Source organism: Papio anubis, chromosome 5, assembly GCF_008728515.1.
Source record: "Papio anubis isolate 15944 chromosome 5, Panubis1.0, whole genome shotgun sequence".
NCBI lineage: Eukaryota > Metazoa > Chordata > Mammalia > Primates > Cercopithecidae > Papio > Papio anubis.
In genome coordinates, this window is record NC_044980.1 from 13,712,447 (window position 1) to 13,733,212 (window position 20,766).

Below are 20,766 nucleotides of genomic sequence, written 5' to 3' on the forward strand. Positions count from 1 at the left end.
AAAATGTAGCCCTTAATCTATTCTGGCTTGTGGACTAGTATCAACAATCCACTGGACCCTCCACCTTTTCATTTCCCAGTTGCTACTAAAAATAACAGAACTAATTAAAAAGATGCAGCACTTGCAATCAGGTACCATGGAAGAACATCAGGCTGTTGCCAGGAGGATGATGAAGCCATCAGTGCTTTGTACCTACCAGGAGCAACTGGACCACCTTGCACGCTCATATCTCACCCCGATGGTCCACAGGATTCTCTGGAAAGTCCGCTGCTTGGAGTTACCCTGTGTAATGTTTCAGGTGCTGGGTTGGATCCGCAACGGAGAGTCCATGTTAAATGCCGGACTTATCACAGCCAGCTCGTTACAAGAGGCAGAGCAGCTCCAACGAGAGCACGAGCAGTTCCAGCATGCCATTGAGGTAAGGGCGCTGGGCCTCTCTGTGCTTTGGCTCTTTCATTCCTCAGGACAAACATCCTGAATCCAGGGGGTTCCTGTTCTCCTATTGTAGGGGTCCTGGCAAGATGCACTTTCTCTGATCTGGAACAGCTCAGAACCAAGGAGCCCACAGTGCAGTCTCAGCTGAGGTTTTCTAATATCTTTCTGGTCTCATAAGTATGTTTCTCCTATGTTACCAACCTCAACCAAGCAGAGAGCTCACCAAGACCAGGTGTATATCATGAATTCACTATCAGTCCGTAAACAATGCCGACAGCAGAACTCCTTAGATTCCTGCTTAAAAGCAGCCTTGTTCACCTTGACAAGGGTCTGTATGCCACAACTGTAGCAAAATGACTCAGGCTAATTCCAGGCCTGATCCAATTCACTGTCAGCATGTGGACTAATGATTTTTATTTTTTTGGTACGGGTAGGGCACATGGGTAATGGTTCTGATTGGTAGTGGTGAGGTAATGTCAAAGGAAAAAACATTTGATTACAGAAATGTTATCTCCCCTCCTCTGCTCTCATGTTGTCAGCCAGAGAAGGAAGCTATAGAAGTTGCCACTAATTTATTCCCTAGATTAATTTATTGTCAACTGCTTGATGCCATTGGACGTGCATTAACAGCTCTTCGTGAGGTGCAAACTCTGGGCATCTGTATACTGTGCCAAGGGATTTCTAGTAATTAAATTGCAAGTATAAATCACTGTGTCTGGGTAAAGGATTAAAATATATTGTATATAGTGTTTTATGGGATCATTTGTACTTTTTCAGGTGAAATGAAAGGTTTTGCTATTGTTTAAAAAAAATCTTGTATCCTCAGAGACCTGTGCTCTCCCTGACCACCCCCTCCCTTGGCTCTACGGCCTCACTGGAGAGAAGCTGACTTCTCAGCCCATCCTGGCTCTTCTAGTGAGGACAGATGAGCAGAATCTTACTGCATTTGCCATGCTATTTGTATAGATTTATCAGATGGCATGGACCTCCAGAGAACACGGTTGTTTCATTCTTAGCTTTTTATTTGTTTTTCCTTTCCTTTTTAAAATCAATAGTTCTTGAAAGCTTTTCACTGGAGTCCAAAGTTTAAGTTGTGAGTGAAAATAAAAGGCGTTCACTCTGGCCACCTTTTCTCTACTTGTTCATTTGCTTCCAGCAGCTATTATGAGAAGGATCAATAGGAATAATAAACTTGGAACATTTCAACTGCTTCTTTGGCTGTTAAGGGTCTTTCCTGCTATTTTTCAGACTAAGAACCCTGCAACTGAGACCCGTTCTGGGAGGTCCTGATGAATTTCATCCTTCGTTTAGCTAATTTAAACATAGACCTAGTTGTTCCTGGGCATAAAACCTTTTTTCCTAAACTGTCTGTTGTGCTTTTAGAAGCGTCCTAGTGAGTATTAACTGAAGATATTTCCACAAAATCATCAAGAACAGAGTAACTGTAGCCATCCTGGTTGCTTTCTAGTCAGTGGGGACACTCTGGCAAATAAGGCTTCCCTTGTCTTGTCTGTCTCTAGAAAACACATCAGAGTGCGCTGCAGGTGCAGCAGAAGGCAGAAGCCATGCTACAGGCCAACCACTACGATATGGACATGATCCGGGACTGCGCCGAGAAGGTGGCATCTCACTGGCAGCAGCTCATGCTCAAGATGGAAGATCGCCTCAAGCTCGTCAACGCCTCTGTCGCTTTCTACAAAACCTCAGAGCAGGTCGGGAGAGGTTCCCTCCCTTGAACTCTCCACTGATACTTTATTTTGAGCTTAATTTCTTGGGACAACTCAATCATTGTTAACATGTCAGCCATTATTGAACCAATCAGTTGCAAGTCCAGCAGGGAAAGGGCTTTCTGGAGTTAAAATTATTCCTGTATACCTTAGATGTCAAAGAATAATAAGCTAGAAAGTAGCTGAGAAGACACCGCTCTTCTTGTCATTTAAACATATGACCTGAAGCACATCAGAGAGAGACAGGATATTTGCTTTGGTTTTGTTCTTGCTCTGAAAGGTCTGCCTGCTTTTGACCCTGTAGTTGTTCTCCAGCCAGATAGAGCCCATGGCTCCTTCTTATGTGATCTTCCTGACAGCATCTTCATCCCCAGAGCCCGACTGAAAGGGCTTTCCAGAGATACCAGTCGGCAATGGCAGATGCCGAGTCTGAGCCTCGAACTTTTCCTGCTTACAGGTCTGCAGCGTCCTCGAGAGCCTGGAACAGGAGTACAGGAGAGAAGAAGACTGGTGTGGCGGGGCGGATCAGCTGGGCCCAAACTCCGAGACAGACCATGTGACGCCGATGATCAACCAGCACCTAAGAACAGAAGGAAGGCGTTCCCTGAAGAGTAGGGAGCAGCGCGTGGCAGTGCACCAGCAAGGGCTTCCTGCCTGAAGGTAGGAACAGTGCTGGGACAGTGCACCCAGCAGAGCTTCCTGCCTGAGGTAGGGGCAGTGCTGTGGGCAGTGCACCCAGCAGGAGCTTCCTGCCCACAAAGGTGGGGAGCCGCGCCCATGAACAGATGCACCCAGCAGAGGCTTCCTGCCTGGAAGGTGGGGCTGCCGTGAACAGTGCACCCAGCAAGGAGGCTTCCTGCCTGAAGGTAAGAGAGGCAGTGCAGCGAGGGCGGTACCCAGCAAGAGCTTCCCTGCCTGAAGGTAGAGGGCGTGCGGGACGGTGCCCAGCAGGGGCTTCCTGCCTGAAGGTGAGGGGCGAGATGCTGGGACAGTGCACCCAGCAGAGGCTTCCTGCCTGAAGGTAGGGGCAGTGCTGCGGACAGTGCACCCAGCAGAGGCTTCCTGCCTGAAGGTAGGGGCAGTGCTGTGGACAGTGCACCCAGCAGAGGCTTCCTGCCTGCCAGGCACGCGTGGCACAGTCATCGCTTCCTAAGGGAGCGTGCCCCACAGCTCTTGCCTGCTGTGGAATGTAACAAGGGCAGTATCACATCAGCGAGAAGTCAGCTGAAGAAAGAAAACCTTAACATCTTTTTCATATGCGATTGCCCTGTCTTTCTAGTTTTCACAGGGAAATAGCTGAAAATCTGTATGAATAAGGATTGGTTGGAAGTCATAATACCAAGTGATTCTGGAGACAGAGCGATTAATCAATCGCTCTGTTGATTGATTAATCAACCAAATCGGTTGATTTGGTGAAAAACAATACAAATGTAGCTTAAAATAATCTTCCTTTGGAAACTCAGCCTCTTCATTCCCTTCAGAGGGAACGAAGATTGCATCTCAGAAGAGGTATAAGCGTGGCATGGAGGAGACACGGTGCAAACGCCACACGGCTTGGGGTGGCAGTCACTGATACCTACTCAGGAAACGCTTCCGACAAGACAAGTGTGTCACATGCAGACCAGACTGGGAGTTTTCTCTCTGAAAAGCTTTAAATGAGGAATTTTTCAAGACTGCTTTTTCTTTTTTTTTTTTTGGTTGTTTTTTGTTTGTTTGTTTTTAATTCAGAAAAAGGGTCTCAGTCTGTCACCCAGGCTGGAGTGCAGTGGTGCAATCACGGCTCTCTGAAGCCTTGAACTTCCTGGGCTTAAGCCATCCTCCCACTTCAGCCTCCCTAGTAGTTGGGCCTACAGTGCTCTGTCATATTTTTATGTATGTCACATTTAGTCATACATGGTCACAGATGTGCTTTGGAACAGCTAAATTTTTCAAAGTAGTTGAAACATTTAGCAACATTTGGTGCTGAATGTTCCGTGTTGCATTCTTGGGCTCTTACAGAAATTCTGAGGCTCTGCTTGTTATCACCGCCCAGGCCCATTAAAAGTAGGGGTGGTGGTCACTTTTCCTCCTTACCTCCTCATTGCTGCAGCGCTCTCACCTCTCTGACCACTTTCCTGTTACACTTAATATTTTTTGTGTTTTTTTCTGAAGTCCATCATCTGACGGACAGAGTTATTGTTCAGTCTGTGAGGATAAATTGTAACTCTTTGGAAATTATATCTGGTAACTTACTTTGTGCTCCCACCACAGTGGTATTCTTTTTAAGCAAGCTCCCGGGGTGAGAAAACCATCACAGTTTCTACAGTCAGTCTTTATAACTGTGTCAACACCTTTTTAAAGCCCCTGCCCCCAACATGTCCCTGCTGCTTAAGTTTACTAAATGCTGACCACTATTAGGATTTCGAGGTGGAATCATTAGAATTCTCCCCTTTGTCCAGGATCCATTTAGTATGAAAGAAAAATAAATACCACTTAGTTCATGTAATTAAGATAGCTATTTAGGTAAAATTACAAAACAGAAATATAGGCAGTCCTCAAGTTACGGTGGTTTGACTTGTGATTTTTCGACTTGTTGGTGCCAGTGCGCTATGCATTCAGTAGAACCTGCACGTCAAATGCTAAACAACCATTGATTTTCACTTTCAGTGCAGCATTCGATAAATTACATGAGATAGTCAACATGGGATTATAAGATAGGTTTTGTTTTACATGGTTTTGCCCAGCTGCAGGCCAGGGTAACTGTAGGCTTAAACTGAGCACATTTAAGGTAACTAGGCTAAGTTAAACTGGGATATTGAGTAGATTAGGTGCAATCAGTTCATTTTTGACTTATAATATTTTTAACTTAACTTACAGTGGGTTTATCAGGGTAAGCCAAGGAGCATCTGTAATCACAAGCCTTTTTGGATTCCTTTGTTCAACTTGAATTTTGTAGTGTTTGTGTATAGGATATTTAAGTACCTTTTTATTGTGGAAATTTGAAGATATATACAAAAGTAGAGAGAATGGATTCTCCTCCTATTTTACTCACCCATCTTCACTGATTATCAATTTATGGGCCTATATCCACCTTCAGTGGATTATTTAAAATTCTAGATTTATCATTTTATTTGTGAATTTCAACAGTAAATTCTCCCTTTCAGAAATACAAATAAAATATTATTATCTTATCTTAAAAATTAATAGTAATTCTTTAATATTATCTGAAATCCAGCATTGTTAAATTTTCTGATTGTTCTGTAAATGTCTTTTTTTTTTTTTTTTGAGACAGAGTCTTCCTTTGTCACCCAAGCTGGAGTGCACGGGTGTGATCATAGTTCACTACAGCCTTAGGCTCCTGGGCTTAAGCGATCGTCCCACCTCCGCCCCCAAGGAGCCAGACTACAGGCACTTGCCACCACACCTGGCTAATTTTTGTATTTTTTTTGTAGTGACGGGGTCTTCTTATGTTGCCCAGGCTAGTCTCAAACTCCTGGGCTCAAGTGATCCTCCCACCTTGGCCTCCCAAATTATTGGTATTACAGGCATGAGCCCCCACACCTGGCCTACAAATGTCTTTTTATACATGGTTTTAATTAAGATTCAAACAGGGTCCATGTATGGATTTGGCTGGGTATATCTTTGGAATCACTTTTAATCTAAACAATATTCCCTCCTTTCATTACTATTTATTAATTGAAGAAATAGGTTCCTCAGATTGTGGCACTTCCCCCATTCCAGATTGTCGATTACATCCTGTGGAGTCATTTAGCACCATCCACAATTTCTAGATTTTTGTTAGGTTGTGAGCCTTGATCAGAGCTGGTTTGAAAGGTGGTGGGGGTGGGGTGGCGGGGTGGGGGAAGAAAGAGGTGGGGGTGAGAGAGAGCGAGAGAGCGCGAGCGAGCTTGGAAAACCTTGCCAGTGGTGCTTGTGCTTCCTATGGGGTTGCTCAGGAGATACATCATGTCTAGTTCTCTGTCTCTGTGATTGGTAAGAAGATTGATGAGTGGTTCAAGTATGGTGAGTGCAATTCACCCCTCTGAACTTCCCTTCCACCTTTCAACTAATGGGGTTAGCACCCAGTGGTGGGAGCTGGTTTTTAGGAATTGCAAAATGGTGATACTCTAATTCTGTCATTTCCTTTGGCCTCGATTATCTAGAATTATTCCCTCTCAGCTATTTGGTTACTCTAAAATAGAGTTTGTCCAGAAAAGGCAGAGTAAATGCTTGCTTGATCCTTTTTATTTGCCATTTTCAGGATAATGAATTGTTGCTATAGTAACTTCTACATATGACTTTTTTTTTAGTATCATCATGGCTTTAAATATATTTGGTGTGTTTCAAAGCAGTCTCTGTCATTTATCTTTTAACACGCCGCTTGTCCTATCCATAGGAGCCCTTTCGAGGCAGGTCGCTTAGCTGTCCTTAGCCATCACCCTCGTAGTCTTCAGCATCTTCCGTGTTGTTTGGTTTTGACAGTGTATTAGTCCATTCTCATGCTGCTGTGAAGAAATACCTGAGAATGGGTAATTTATAAAAGGAAGAGGTTTAGTTGACACACAATTCCACAGGACAGGGAGGCCTCGAAAACTTACCGTCACTGCAGAAGGGAAAGCAAACACGTCCTTCTTCACACGGTGCAGGAAGGAGAAGAATGAGAGAAGTACAGGGCAAAGCAGGGCAAAGCCCCTCACAAAACCATCACATCTTGTGAGAGCTCACTCGCTGCACGAGAACAGCATGGGGGACCACCCCCGTGATTCAGTCACCTCCCACGAGGTTTCTCCCCTAACGTGTAGATTACAATTCAAGATGACATTTGGGTGGGAACACAGAGCCAGACCATATCAGACAACTTGAAATTTCACACGGATCAGTAGAGACTCACGATGTGTTTTTCTCTTAATTGAAAAAAAGATAGCCTCGCTCCATCTACTGAAAAGGTCTGGAAACAGTGACCAACCCAAAAGCCCTGATCATCCCGAATGACTAGACTGTGGCTCTAAATACCGTTTACCACTAGAAGGAGATAGAGCTCCTTGAAGAAAAGATTAATTCCAGACCCAAGACAGGAAATGTGCAAGATGTTTCCAATTCAAATATAATTAGAGTTTTTTCCTTCTTTGATTTTATATTTGTATTCTTTTATCTAAAACCCTTATGTTAAAATATATGAATGAAACTGGTTTGGTTTATCCGGCTGCATAAACATAAACACATACTGTCAGTTACCACAATGACATCACATAACAAAGCTTCAACCAAGGTTGGCAAACTATGAACTGAGGGCTAAGTTGGGCCACCTCGACATAGTTTACCTGTCACCTCTGGCTACTTTCATCGGTTGTTGGTTTGAATAGCTGTGATGGAGAAACAGACCGTATGACCGCCCCCAAAACTGAAAGTGTTTACTGTCTACCCTGTATAGAAATCCAGGCACAGCCCAGCGGAGTTCTGCAGCTCAAGGTCTCAGGCCGCCGTGATCCAGGGGCAGGCCAGGTGTGCAGACCTCTCCAGGCTGGATGGAGACAGGGCTTCCCTTCCTCTGTGACCATAAAGCAGGGGCTGCCCTCTGTGTCCTGCCCCATGGGCCTCTCTATAGGGCAGAATGTAGCAGCAGGTGTCATCAGAGCGAGGGCTTCAGGAAAGAAAGAGATTTTTTAATTGAATTAGGTTTTATCCTATGCATTTTCTAAATCAGAAACTGGCCAGATAAATGTTGTAGGTAAAGACATATATTAGAGCCCAGTGATGTGTACTCCAAATACACGTTTGTAGAAGTCAAATTAGCCAAACATCGCTCTCCGTTGTTTTTTAGGCTTGCACCCTTGCTCGGAGGAATGCAGATGTCTTCCTGAAATACCTGCACAGGAACAGTGTGAACATGCCAGGAATGGTGACGCACATCAAAGCTCCTGAACAGCAAGTGAAAAGTGAGTAGAGCTGGGAATCCCCAGGGGCGGCCCAGTGCATGCCTGGCAAGAGACGGAAGGAGCCTGCACGACGTGTTCTGAACTCTCAACCTCAGTTTCGTTTTAAATGTCCGTTTCATGTTAATGAAGTCCTTACTAATGATCTTAGTTTAATAGTGAAAGATTAAACAAATGTATAGGCTGATATTATATTGAATAGGTTGATAATTTATTGAATAAGTTGAAGAATATAAACAGGGAGAAAATGCAAAATCAGGATGATATTTACTGCCATTGGCTATTTTGTTAAAGTAAGTGAAAAATAAATAGGGGGAAAGGAAAAACCAGATTTATCTATAAGCAAAGTATTTTTAAAAGCCCAAATTGAGAAAATACATCCCAATTTTATCACTGTGAAGTATTATCAATTTTGTATACCTGAGGCATAGTTAATAAAAACAAATTGAAAAATAATATGTAGGTTATGTCATTTGAGTATAAAAACCTATAAAACCATGTTTTTTTTTTGTGTGTGTGTGTGTGTATGTATGTAAGTGCTTAAGAAAAGGTCTGGGAAAACGTATACTAAATTGTAATAGGATTGATGTGGAAGGAAAATGGATAAAGAAACTAAGGCGCAAAGCAAGTAACTTTGACCAGGGCTACACAGCCTAAGTTGAGTTTTATAGGAAAAAAATTGTGATAATCAGTTAGCAAATGATTCATCTCACACTTTTCAAAACAATATGATAGACAAAAACTTTCTACATTACATTCTACTGTCTACTCATCTGATTCATCTGTTAGTTGTCACAAAATAATTTTGTTACACTACTGTAATTCTCTAAGTTCTATCAGTAAAACATTTTTATTGATGGACTTTTTCTTCTGGAAAAATGTGCAACTCACAAAAGCAACCGTTTTTCTACATGAATAAGTCTTCTGGGCCAGCAAGTTGTTTGCATTGATAATTGGTTTACTTGGTTCATTTCCTATAAAAATAATGTCCTTTCATCCATCTCTCAATATTGCTTTTATTTGTTGGTTGTGTCCTGTCTTTTCTGATTGAAGATATTGTGGTCCTTTCTAGGTTGCACTAGTTTGACACACGTTTGTGTGTGAGAGGGAGACTATGTTTCATTTATTTCCTCATTAGATCTTCATTATGCCTTTGCTGTTGTATATCCTAATGTTGGATGCTGTGAAGAATTAAAATAGAAGTGTTCTGTTTCCCTCAGAGCTACGTGGGGGTGAAAGGTTTATTTATGCTCGAGTCAGTGCACTAAGTTCCTGTAAGAGTAATGGTGGCAGAAAAGACAGTATAACCCCAAGGCACAGGCAAAGATGAATCTCAGACCACGTGGTCAGAGGACCCCCCCGCCCCCCCGCCAGGAGCTTGAGGAAGCACCATATCCAAGAGGGCACTTAGCACCGTTTACTGCTCACTTGCCCAAAATTAGTACTGGCTCAGGCAGAGACTGTGGAAATGAGAGACTAGAAAAAATGCTTTGGCTCATATTAATTTTCATGTGTGATATTTTCATGTAAGTGACAGCTTAATTTTTTTAGCAGACTTCAGATTTCAAACTTTTAATTTATTTCACTAAACTAGTTTCCTCTTCAGTGGAGTAAAAATAACAGCATGACCACTGGTCCCTGGGAGATAGTTGGCAGTGTCTAAAGGCATTTTTTATTGTCATTAAAAATGGTGACACCATATTGTCACCTTAAGAATATGGTGGTATTTAGGGTGATAATGGTAGAGATGGAGAAAAGTCAGTAAATTTGGGGTTCATTTTGGAGGTAGTATTGAGAGAGTCTGTTGTTAGGCTGGATGTAAATGCTGCTCTTCTGTTCTTGTTTATCACAAAGTACAGCCTGCTAGGAACTCAGTAAGTATTTGTGGAAAACTTCCTATATTAATGGTTTTCCAATATAATAAAGTTGCCAGGAACCCTCTATTTGATTTGCAGTTTCACTCTCGGAAATTTTTTTCTTAAGTTTTTTGTTTGTTTCATAAACTTCTAGAGCAAAACAAACTTAGTGTCAAAAATTCAAAAAGTGTACAAATGTATATAAGTTACCTAATTCCTTAGCTACTGGTAACCACTGTCAAGACTTTTGTGCAAGCTGTCTGTGCATATAAATGTAAATATGTAGAGAAATATAAACATGTATATTTCACTCACCCATCCCACTTTTTAATTTGTTACAAAAATGAGACTATATTACCTTGCAACTTGCATCTTTCACTTAATAATATATCTTAGTCATCTTTCTGTGTCAGAATTTAAAGACATGCTGTTCTTTTTAATACCCAGTATAGCATTTCTGAAGTTGATTTGACCTGTCCCTCAATTGGTGGGTCCTACGTTGCTGCCCATTTTCCACTGTTCTAAGCAGCGCTTCACTGTTCAAACATCTTTGTCCAAACAGTTTTGAATACTTGTGTGAGCACTGTTCATGTGAAAGATAAATTCCCAGTTCAAAGGTACGCATGCACATTTTCAGTGTCATTCCCTGGGGTCATCATACTCAGTTTTTCTTCTTCCATAATAGGGGATCGTGATTACCTGTTCCCTCACTCTTTCCAACACTGGATCTTATCCATCTGCCAGGAAAGCAGTGAAAGATGGTCTCATTGTTTGAGGTTAAATGTGTTCCTGTATATTTAGTGACTGTATTTTTTAAATTGTGAACTTCATATTTATAGGCTTTGCTCATTCTTCTTCTAAAGAATTGTTCATTATTTTTCTGTTGACTATTCTGTGTCATATGTTCCCAATTCTTAAAAAGATTTTGTCTGTGCACCAGTTTTTGGTGGTTCTTGTTTGGTTATGACATTTTAAATGTTTGTGTAATGAGTTTTTTTTTCCTTTGTAACTTCATGCTTCTCTGCTTCCCCACTTCATGTCCTTTCCTCTCCTAAGGGGTTATGGTTTTGTGTTTCTTTTTTTTTTTTTTTCTTTTTTGAGATGGAGTCTTGCCCTGTCACCTAGGCTGGAGTGCAATGATGCGATCGTGGCTCACTGCAACCTCTGCCTCCCAGGTTCAAGCGATTCTCCTGCCTCAGCCTCCCAAGTAGCTGGGACTACAGGCGCCCACCACCACACCCTGCTAATTTTTGTATTTTTAGTACAGACAGTTTCACCATGTTGGCCAGGCTGGTCTTGCACTCCTGACCTCAAGTGATCCACCCGCCCACTTCAGCCTCCCAAAGTACTGGGATTACACATGTGAGCCACCGCACCCGGCCTGGTTTTTGTTTTGTTTTTTTTTTTTTTAATCCACACTTGTTGATTATTACTCCACCACTTTGATATAACCTTTAATCTGTATAAAACTCCATCTACACAAAGTTTTAACAGTCTTGAAAAAAATGCTGATTTTTTTTCAGCCATTGTCGAATTGCATATTACCAACTTGTGCATTATGTCGAATGCATATTACAAAATACACATATCCCACGACTCCATCCAGCCAGAGGTATGACAGACTGACCTCAAATTTCCAGTGGTCTCTTTATCGTAAGATGCTCAACGGAGGTGAGAGTGAGAAGAGGTCTGGTCGACATGCTCACTGAGACAGGAAAACAGCGCGATTCTTTATTTATCGTGCTGTCTTGGCATGGCATTTGCCTAAAAGTCTCAATAAAAATGAATGGAATTTTGCAGCTGTTTTAATTGATTGCAAGCACCAACATACATCATTTTCTTTTTTCTCTCAGATATCTTGAATGAGCTCTTCCAGCGGGAGAACAGGGTATTGCATTATTGGACCATGAGGAAAAGACGGCTGGACCAGTGTCAGCAGTACGTGGTCTTTGAGAGGAGTGCCAAGCAGGTCAGTGCACACCTGGTGCCCAGCCTCCCTGCAAACCCCCGTGCTTACACCTGCCTCCACAGAGAGGCCAAGCTTGACATTTCCGCCCTCTTGAAAACCACTTTCTAATGACAAACAGTATTGCCTTCTAGTTATGTTTGTTATGAAAAGAAAACCCCACAGCCTGGTGAAAGCATGTCACTCCGTGATTTTTGACCCCCAACACGTGTGCTTTCCCCTGCTGTCTTTACCTCATCTCTAAGACAGCAGAGTACAAGTCATAATGATGAGGACTGTTTAAAAACTATTAGGGAATCTTGGTTCTGTACTGAGGTAAATACAATGGCTTTTTTTAATACTGATGTATTTATATTTTCAAGACAAAGTTTTTATTTTTCCAATGAATCAAGCTAAAATTAAGTAAGAAATGTGACAGAATTTCTTTCCTTTTTTCCTTTTTTTTTTTTTTTCTTTTTGAGACAGAGTTTTGCTCTTGTCGCCCAGGCTGGAGTGCGGTGGCATAGTCTCAGCTCACTGCAACCTCCGTCTCCCAGGTTCAAGCAATTCTCCTGCCTCAGCCTCCCAAGTAGCTGTGATTACAGGCGCCCACCACCACGCCTGGGTAATTTTTGTATTTTTAGTGGAGATGAGGTTTCACCATGTTGGCCAGGCTGGTCTCAAACTCCTGACCTCAGGTGATCTGCCCGCCTCGGCCTCCTGAAGTGCTGGGATTACAGGCGTGAGCCACCGCACCTGGCCCAGAATTTCTAATAATTTAGTATAGTCAAAAAATGTTGATGTATCAAGGGGGCACATTTGGAGCATCCCCTTCTTAGGTCATTTTAGGATGAAGTGCTTCTGCCTGTATCATCAGTCATGGAAGATCATTTTATTGTAAAATCTGACCCCATCTTAAGCATTAAGATGCCTGTCACTTCTGTTTTGCCTTAATGGGAGCTTAAGAATCCATAAACTTTCATCCAGAATTTGGGGGGTCTAGAGGGAAGCACAGGAGAGAAGGTGATTCCCCCAGCGCCTGTGTGTGGCCTGGCCCTGGTCTGGGTGCCTTAAAGTCACCCAGGGCAATTCTGTGATGTCAGTCGGTGTTGACCCACATTCTGACCACGATGCGGACCCATCTTCTGAATCCGGCTTGCAACCTGATACGCAGCTGATCCAGAGCAGGCATTGGATACATGCTTTTTAGCTGAAGAAAAATTAACTTTCTTAGCAGAGATTTCAGACTTAAGGAACAGCTTTTGTTCCATTTTGGAAAATGTAGGTCTCGAAGGATGCAGCCCATGCTCAGAACTCAGTTCCCAGAGTTGGATGAACTGGGTTCCTAGGCCAGGGATCTGACGCCCTGCTCTGCCTTGGCCCTTCTGTCCTCCCAGCGACATTCCAGGTGTAGCCAGCATGTTCCCAATAGCCAGGTGCATGCAGTCGCGTTTGGTAAATTATACTCTCTTAACATTTTATTAGACAGTTTAACCATATTTAAGATCATTGGAGGCCTGGTTGGATTTCTAATTAGAGATGGTTTCAGGTTCTTTTCTCACATAACTATATTATCTCTCCATTGAAAGACAAGGAATCCCTCAGCTACAGAGAAGCAAAATTGTTCATAATTCTGTTGTCAGAGAAAGATAATGGAATGTATTGTTGCATTTTCCTAAAGTCCACTTATTCACCGAAAATAAAATCCTGAAGTGCGTGCTGTTGCAGGTGGTGCCCCGTCTGCCTTCCGGCCGTTCCGCTTCTGTTCACTGTCACAGTGTGCAGCGGATACCCGGTGCTTCCGCAGACCGGCCTCCAGGGCTCTCGCTGATCTTGCCATGGCGCAGGCCCCTCCCGCCTGCTGGCTGCCTGCCCCAGGCCTTGCTGCTCTCCTTCCTATCTCCCAGTCTGTCCATTGCCTTTCTTGGCGCTCATTTGTGACTTGTTCTTGTCTTTCTTTCCTCTTCTTTCTGTGTGCTGTCTGCCAGCCCGGGCCTCCATTTCTGGTCTCCGGATTCATAAATCCCACTTCCTTGACATCGCTCCACAGTGACTTTACCAGAAGCAGAACTGCAATCGCGGTTCCCTGTCCCCATGTCCCTCTTGTCTTGTTGTTAGAAACCACTAGGTGTGGTGTTCTCGCTTCCCTCTTCCCTGCGCCCTGCCTCCTCCTCCTCTCCTCGCTCCTGCACCAGGTCCAGGAGGCGCAGACCTCTGGGTTTCTCAGCCTCTTCCCTGCGCCCTGCCTCCTCCTCCTCTCCTTGCTTCTGCACCAGGTCCAGGAGGCGTAGACCTGTGGGTTTCTCAGCCCCGTCCCAGTTCCCACTGCTGCCCTGGCCGTGTCCCCTTGCCCCTCTGCTCCAGGGTGCTCCCCAGGGCAGCTGCCTCCCCTCTCTCTCCACTCTAGTCCCTTCCTGAAAAAGGCTCATAGTAATGGTTTCTTTCATTGTGCTTTTATTGTGCCTTTAGGTTCGTGGTTGCAAGAAACTCAAACTTTTGTGTGTGTGGGAGTGTAAATTAGTTCATTGTGGAAGACAGTATGGCGATTCCTCAAGGATCTAGAACCAGAAATACCATTTGAGCCAGCAATCCCATTACTGGGTATATACCCAAAGAATTATAAATCATTCTACTATGAAGACTCATACACACGTATGTTTATTGCAACACTATTCACAATAGCAAAGACTTGGAACCAACCCAAAGGCCTATCAGCAATAGACGGGATAAAGAAAATGTGACACATATACACTATGGAATACTAAGAAACTCAAACTTTTTATTGTTGCCACATAAGCGACACCATCTAGAATGTGCTTTTTAAAAATTTTGTAATTGTGATCAGACTTCAGTTTTATTTCACAGAGGGAATGCTGCTCGATGCTGCCAGCCTTGGTTTGCGATTTGACCTTTCAACGAGGTGCTGCGGCCTTTGGGCTTCTCTCGGGAATGTTTAGCCCGCTGACTCCATTCATTCCTTCCCATTCCAGGCTTTGGAATGGATCCATGACAATGGCGAGTTCTACCTTTCCACGCACACCTCCACAGGCTCCAGTATACAGCACACCCAGGAGCTCCTGAAAGAGCACGAGGAGTTCCAGATAACTGCAAAGGTGGGTTCAGAGTGGACTTTGTGTAGTAGCCTGTAAGTCGAAAGCGAGTCTTTCTCAAAAATATCATAAAGAAATACCTCATGAGACTGGAGAAAAGGGATGACCCAGTGGGCTGTTCCACATTAACTGGGGGATGCTTCCTCCTGCCGTTCACATGTGTCCCTCTGTGTCCTCCGCCTCCTCCCTTCATCTGTGTCCTTTGTCCCTCTGATGTCTGTGAATACCGCCGTCTGTCTCCTTTTATTCCTTGTTTTTCTCATTATTCCCTTCTACACTTTCCCCCTCCTGTTTTCTTCTCTGAGGTGTTTTCCGAGGACTTGCTGTTTTTGTGAAACACTCTTTGGTGTCCCAGGTTGGCCTTTATGTATTCTCGGGGTGTTTTCTTTCCTTCACCTGGGGGTGTTTCGCCATCTTTAGCTGGTGAAAACTCTTACAGTCATGTTGCTCATGCTCAGTCCAGCTTGAAGTTGTGTCTGTTTTATGGTTGGCAGAGTCTGTGTCATCGCCTCTGTTAGTGCTTGTTCAGAGGTGTCTAAAACTTGAGGCATTTTCATTTTTCTCCTGAAAATAAAAAGAAAATTATGAAATCGAATTATCTTTATGGCATATATGTGAGTAAATACGGCTTTTTGAGGACAAATACAAGAATCCGCATACTGACCTGAACGTTGTCCCAGTTAAGGCTTCTACCTGCAGAGGCTGAGTCCTTCCAAGCGCTCACAACAGTTTTGAGACTCTTTTGGAGTCACCATTGCAACCTGTGGGGTTTTTGTTTTTCAAAGTCTGAGTATACGTCCTTTGTAGTATTTTCCGAAGTGCCTCTATTGTTGATGACAAATTCGAGTTTTTGGGAAAAGCTGCCAATTATTTCAAATGTATAAGAGTGGGAAATAAATGATAAGCAGGATAATATTTTTGGTTAAAAAGAAGTGTTTCTATAAAGTAGCAAAATTGGTTATCTCCCGTAGCCCCTGCCCTGGCTTTGAAAACGTAACAGGAATTTTTCAGTCATGTAGAGAGAGGATGGCTACTTTGTATTGTTTATTTGTCCATGTTTGTGTTTTCTGTTACTATTGCTGACTCCTCCGGCTCTTCTTTGCCACCCTCTGCTCCTGGTCCCCAAAGCTCTCCTTTCCCTTGGCCCTGAGGTGCTGGGCTCTCTCCTTTTCCACGGCTCCTATCCTGGAGGCTCACACAGGCAAGCAGGGCTTCAGAGAGACCAGGCATGGGGGGCGCAGCAGGAAGACCCAGCCCAGGGTTGGGGTGTGGTGAGCACTGGGGGAGGGCAGGGGGCAGGACCATGGGACAGTAACTGCCCCCAGAGAGGGCCGACCCACCCTCCCCTGTGGGTAAGGATCGTGGCTTTTCCTCCTCCACATACAGTCCACCTGGCTGGACAGTTTTCACTTTTTGTTAATATTTAGATATTAAATAATAGTTATGCGCATTATATGACCTGTATTTAGGGGTGTGTGTGTGTGTGTTAGTCATGGAATCTTGCTCTGTTACCCAGGCTGGAATGCGGTGGCACCATAATGGCTCAGTGTATCCTCAAACTTCTGAGCTCAAGCGATCCTCTTCAAACTCCTGAGCTCAAGGGAGGCTGAGGTGGGAGGATCACTTGAGGCCAGGAGTTCGAGACCAGCTTGGGCAAGATGACAAGATCCTGTCTCCACAAAAAGAATTTTTTTTAATTAGTTGGGCATGGTGGTGTGTGTGCCTGAAGTCCCAAGCTATGTTTGCTTATTTGAGTATCGTTTGATTATAAAGGTATTAACAGAATGCCTAACATCACATACCACACTCAAAGCTAGATTTAAGATTTGCCATCTTTCACCGCTACTCCACTCTGCAGGCCATTGTGTACGGCCAGGCTGCTCACTGCCCAGCTCCAGGGGCCGTGCATGGGAGATGTGATGTGCACGTGACTGTCTGGAATTGAGTAACATGGTGGCCTGTTCCACTAGTAAAGTGTATATGAAAGAATGAAAGAATTTTTCCATTCCTGAATATTCCTTTTCCTCAAGTTTGGTGTGCGATTATTGAAAGATTGGGCAAGGATAGGCTTATTTTTTATTCTTGTATTTTATAAGGAATATCTAAAATTGTGAGTGATACATGACCTTTCTGATCCCCAAATATGTAGAACTGTTTCTTTTGTTGGGTTTATTGAATTGGTTATACTAGGAGGAACTGGTAGATTTTGAAAAGAACACCCCTCACCTTTCCTTTTCTTAGCAATCTTTTTCTTTGGTTTCTGACTGCCTTTCTCTTAATCAGAAAACGCCTGCTTTGGTGTTTGGAGATGTCCTTTGATTTTTCATCATGAGCTGAGGCTTCCTCACTTGCCTTCTGTCACCCGATCTTAGAATCTTCTAAGAAACCATGTTGCTTTTACTGTATAGAGAATTCCCAGCTCTGAAAGGAAAGTCTTTCAGCACACTTGTTACGATGTTAAAACATTTTTAGTGTTGATGGAAATGAACCTGGAGGGCTAAACAAGAGTCTCCCATCACCGGCTCACCGAGACTCGACTCAGTCCCTTCACAACTGTCAGTGCAGTCGTTTCTCCACGGGTCTTGCAGGCACCACTTGCATCCAGATTGTGGGTGTTTATTTAAGAGAGATTTCCGTCCTCACTCCAAACCTAGTGACGTAGGCTCTCTTGGAGTGAGGCCTGAGGATGAGCATTTGAACAGCTCACCACGTGATTTTTGCACGCACTGAGGTCCAGAAACCATTGCCTTACTGAACTGTTCAGGATGCCACAGCCTTTCTCCCATAGGGCTTCCTGTGGTCCTAATCACCAGCGTCCCCAATGCCAAATGCTTTACTTTGTTAGAAAGTGTCTAACACCATTGAATTTCTGTCTAAGAACATGATGAGCAAAGCTCTCTTGAGCTTGTGGACTTAAGACTTCAGTTTGCTTTTATTTTTCGCCGGTTCCTGGATTATGCCTACAGATGAGGTTGTTCAGTTAAAATGTTTATGTGCTTTTTAAGCACTGTAACAATCTCTAGAGATAACAAATAGAATAAGAATGAAAATCCTTATAATATCTCACTTTAAAAGATGTAATAATTTTTTCTGATGATGTTTTCCAAGATAAATGGCTTTGGAAAAAAAATTAAGTTAGATTTATATCTCACCTTAGTACCGAGATAAATACCAGAAAAAGATTTAAATATCAGCAGTGCTACCTAATAGTACCAGAAGAAATAACAGGATTTTTTTATATCCTCGTGTGGAGAAATTTGTCTAAATGACACAAAATCCAAACCCATGAAAGAAAAGGTTAATAAATTCACCTACACAAAAAAATGTAAAACTTTCCACAGGGCAGTCCACTGTAAGGAACATCTAAAGATAAAAATCAAATAGAGAAGATATATAGGCAGCTCATATCACAAAGGACTGATTTCCCAGTAGGAAAGAACTTTTACAAATCAATAAGGAAAAAAAAAGACCAAGAAAATGGACAAAAGTTACTAAACATGTGTCATAGGAAGGGAATAAATGGCTTTCACCATGAAATCATCAACTTAATATCAGAAAAGCGTGCATCAAAACCACACCGAGTTCATTTCACCCAGTGGATTGGCAGAGATCAAAAAGGTGGACCCCATGCTGCATGGACGAGGCTCCATTGTTGGGGGAATGGAGCAGGGCAGCCCCTCAGAGGCCTCTGGCGGCATCTTCCTGCCCGCTCGTACTGCACTTGCTGTCTGCCCCAGCAGTTCCAGGTCTCACAATGTGTGTTACGGCAGCAGCACTCAGGCACATGTCTAACCACTGGTCACGCAGCTGTTTGATTTCTTGCATTGTTGCCGTGGTAGACGGAATTTGGAAACAACACGGAGACCTATTGGCGGAGAGACATTAACTTACGTCCATCCATACAGTTCACATCCATATAGTGAAATATTACCCAGCTCTTAACACAGGCGAGGACTTTAGTTCTGATCAGGAAGGACAACTAGGATTTGTTCAGTAGAAAATGCTAATACAGAGCACTGTTTGTTGTATGCAAGAATATGTGTAAAAAATGAGAGAAAAATACTTATGTAAATTTGTGCACTCGCTTGTACATGCACGTAAAATGTCTCTGAAGTGATAGCAAGAAGCTGGTAATTGGAACTAGTGACAGTGGAAGGTGGGGTGGGAAGAGTTTTTACTTCCTTTTTTAACTTTGAAACTTTGAATCCTGTAAACGTATTTTAAAAATACCAATGCAAGTAAAAATATACTGAGATATTTTTAAAGTTCATAGGTCAGCAGATTTACAGTACTTAGTTTTTGTCACACCATTCAGTTGCTGAACAATTCTTGTTTGATTTTGGCAAGCTGCATTATCTTTTTATCTTCACTTCTGTGTCCCCATCACTGAAAACACTCAATAGCTTTCTTCACCCCTTGAAGATAGATCTACAGGTGGTTAACAGTGCCCTCCACAGGTGGCCCTTGTGGCAATGTAAGAGATGTTAGTAAGCGAAACAAGCAAACATTTCTGGGCTGTGAAGGTGATGTTCTCACAGGAGAAAGACAGACGATGACTGTAAAAATCACTTGCACCCCCTGTCAGAAGGCCATGCGTGTACGGGAGGCAGCAGAGCAGAAGAATAGGCAGGGAGGCAAGCTGCAGTTTAAAGGGGTCCAGGGAGGGCCCGCTAAAAGAGTGGCGTTTATTTGAGTAGAGACATGAAGGAGCCATAGGGATATCTGGGGAAGTGGCTCTCCAGGCAGAAGCACCAGTGCAGAGGCCCCAAGGAGGGTGCTGGCCTGGAAGGGTGAGTTGGTGAGTTGGTGAGCCACAGCTGGGGAATGAGGGTGCTGTTGGGTGGCTGGGGGCTGGCTGGGGTGTTGGGGTTATTTGTGAAGAGTCTGGAGGATCTTGACGGCTGACTTCACAGGTTACCCAGTGACTTACGGCTTAGAACTTTGATTTTACAAGCTAAGATCATTTATCTGGGTTTTGAACTCTGACCTTTCTTTTGGGGATTTTTAAAGTCAGTTTCCTGAATATGTGTTAAAAAGATTTTCTAGTTAAAGCTTAACGGAGAATAGCAGGTTCCATAGAAGAAGAGTAACTCACTTATTTGAAAACACTGTAACAAAGGAAGCTTAATAGTAATAGCCATCGAAATGAATGTGAGGAGAGAGATCTGTCAGACCAGTTGAGTGAGGTTGCCAAATGGTATATATAACTTGGTTTATGGTTGTCTGTGTATCTCTGTGAAAAATAATAAATTATGCTTAACTTAATGAAAGATCTTTTCTGTGTACATATAAAATAGAACAATTTTAGAGAGAGCTCTCAAACAGGGAAACAAAATTTACAGTACCTCTATATAGATAATTTCCTGACTAGTGAATTTTCCTCCACATTTTCTAAGAGTTAAAAAAGCAATCAACATGATACAGAGGAGCTTCATGAGGAATTTTGTTGAGTGCCTGCTCTGGGGACAGCCTTGGCCACACATGCTCCAGGAAAACCAAAAAGTCGAATGGCTGCTTGCCCCGAAAGAGCCGTGGGTCCAGTTGGGCACAGAGTAAACGTGCACAGAGCGAGGAGTGTCTGCTCAGCAGCTTTGAGGAGAGTAGCAGCATGGCGAAGACTGTGTGCTTCACATACATTCCTTCACGCATTTTTACTGAGCACCTCCTAGATGAAGACATTGCTGAAAAATAGTCTAAGTTTCTTCTTTGAGGTCATAAAAATGCCATTCATTGTGGAAGTGCTGAGGAAAGATAGCTGGTCAAGAATCCGGGAGATGGAGT

At 43.2% G+C, this 20,766-nt stretch overlaps 1 protein-coding gene across 1 annotated transcript in view; it reads left to right on the forward strand.

Moving 5' to 3' along the window:
- TRIO (trio Rho guanine nucleotide exchange factor) overlaps positions 1–20,766 on the forward strand; it is a 367,450-nt gene that overhangs the window by 226,213 nt on the left and 120,471 nt on the right. Inside the window, exons 16-20 of the mRNA XM_031666092.1 lie at positions 299–418; positions 1,956–2,147; positions 7,963–8,077; positions 11,784–11,899; positions 14,866–14,988. Of these exons, the coding sequence (XP_031521952.1) occupies positions 299–418; positions 1,956–2,147; positions 7,963–8,077; positions 11,784–11,899; positions 14,866–14,988 (666 nt within the window). The remainder of the gene's footprint in view (positions 1–298; positions 419–1,955; positions 2,148–7,962; positions 8,078–11,783; positions 11,900–14,865; positions 14,989–20,766) is intronic.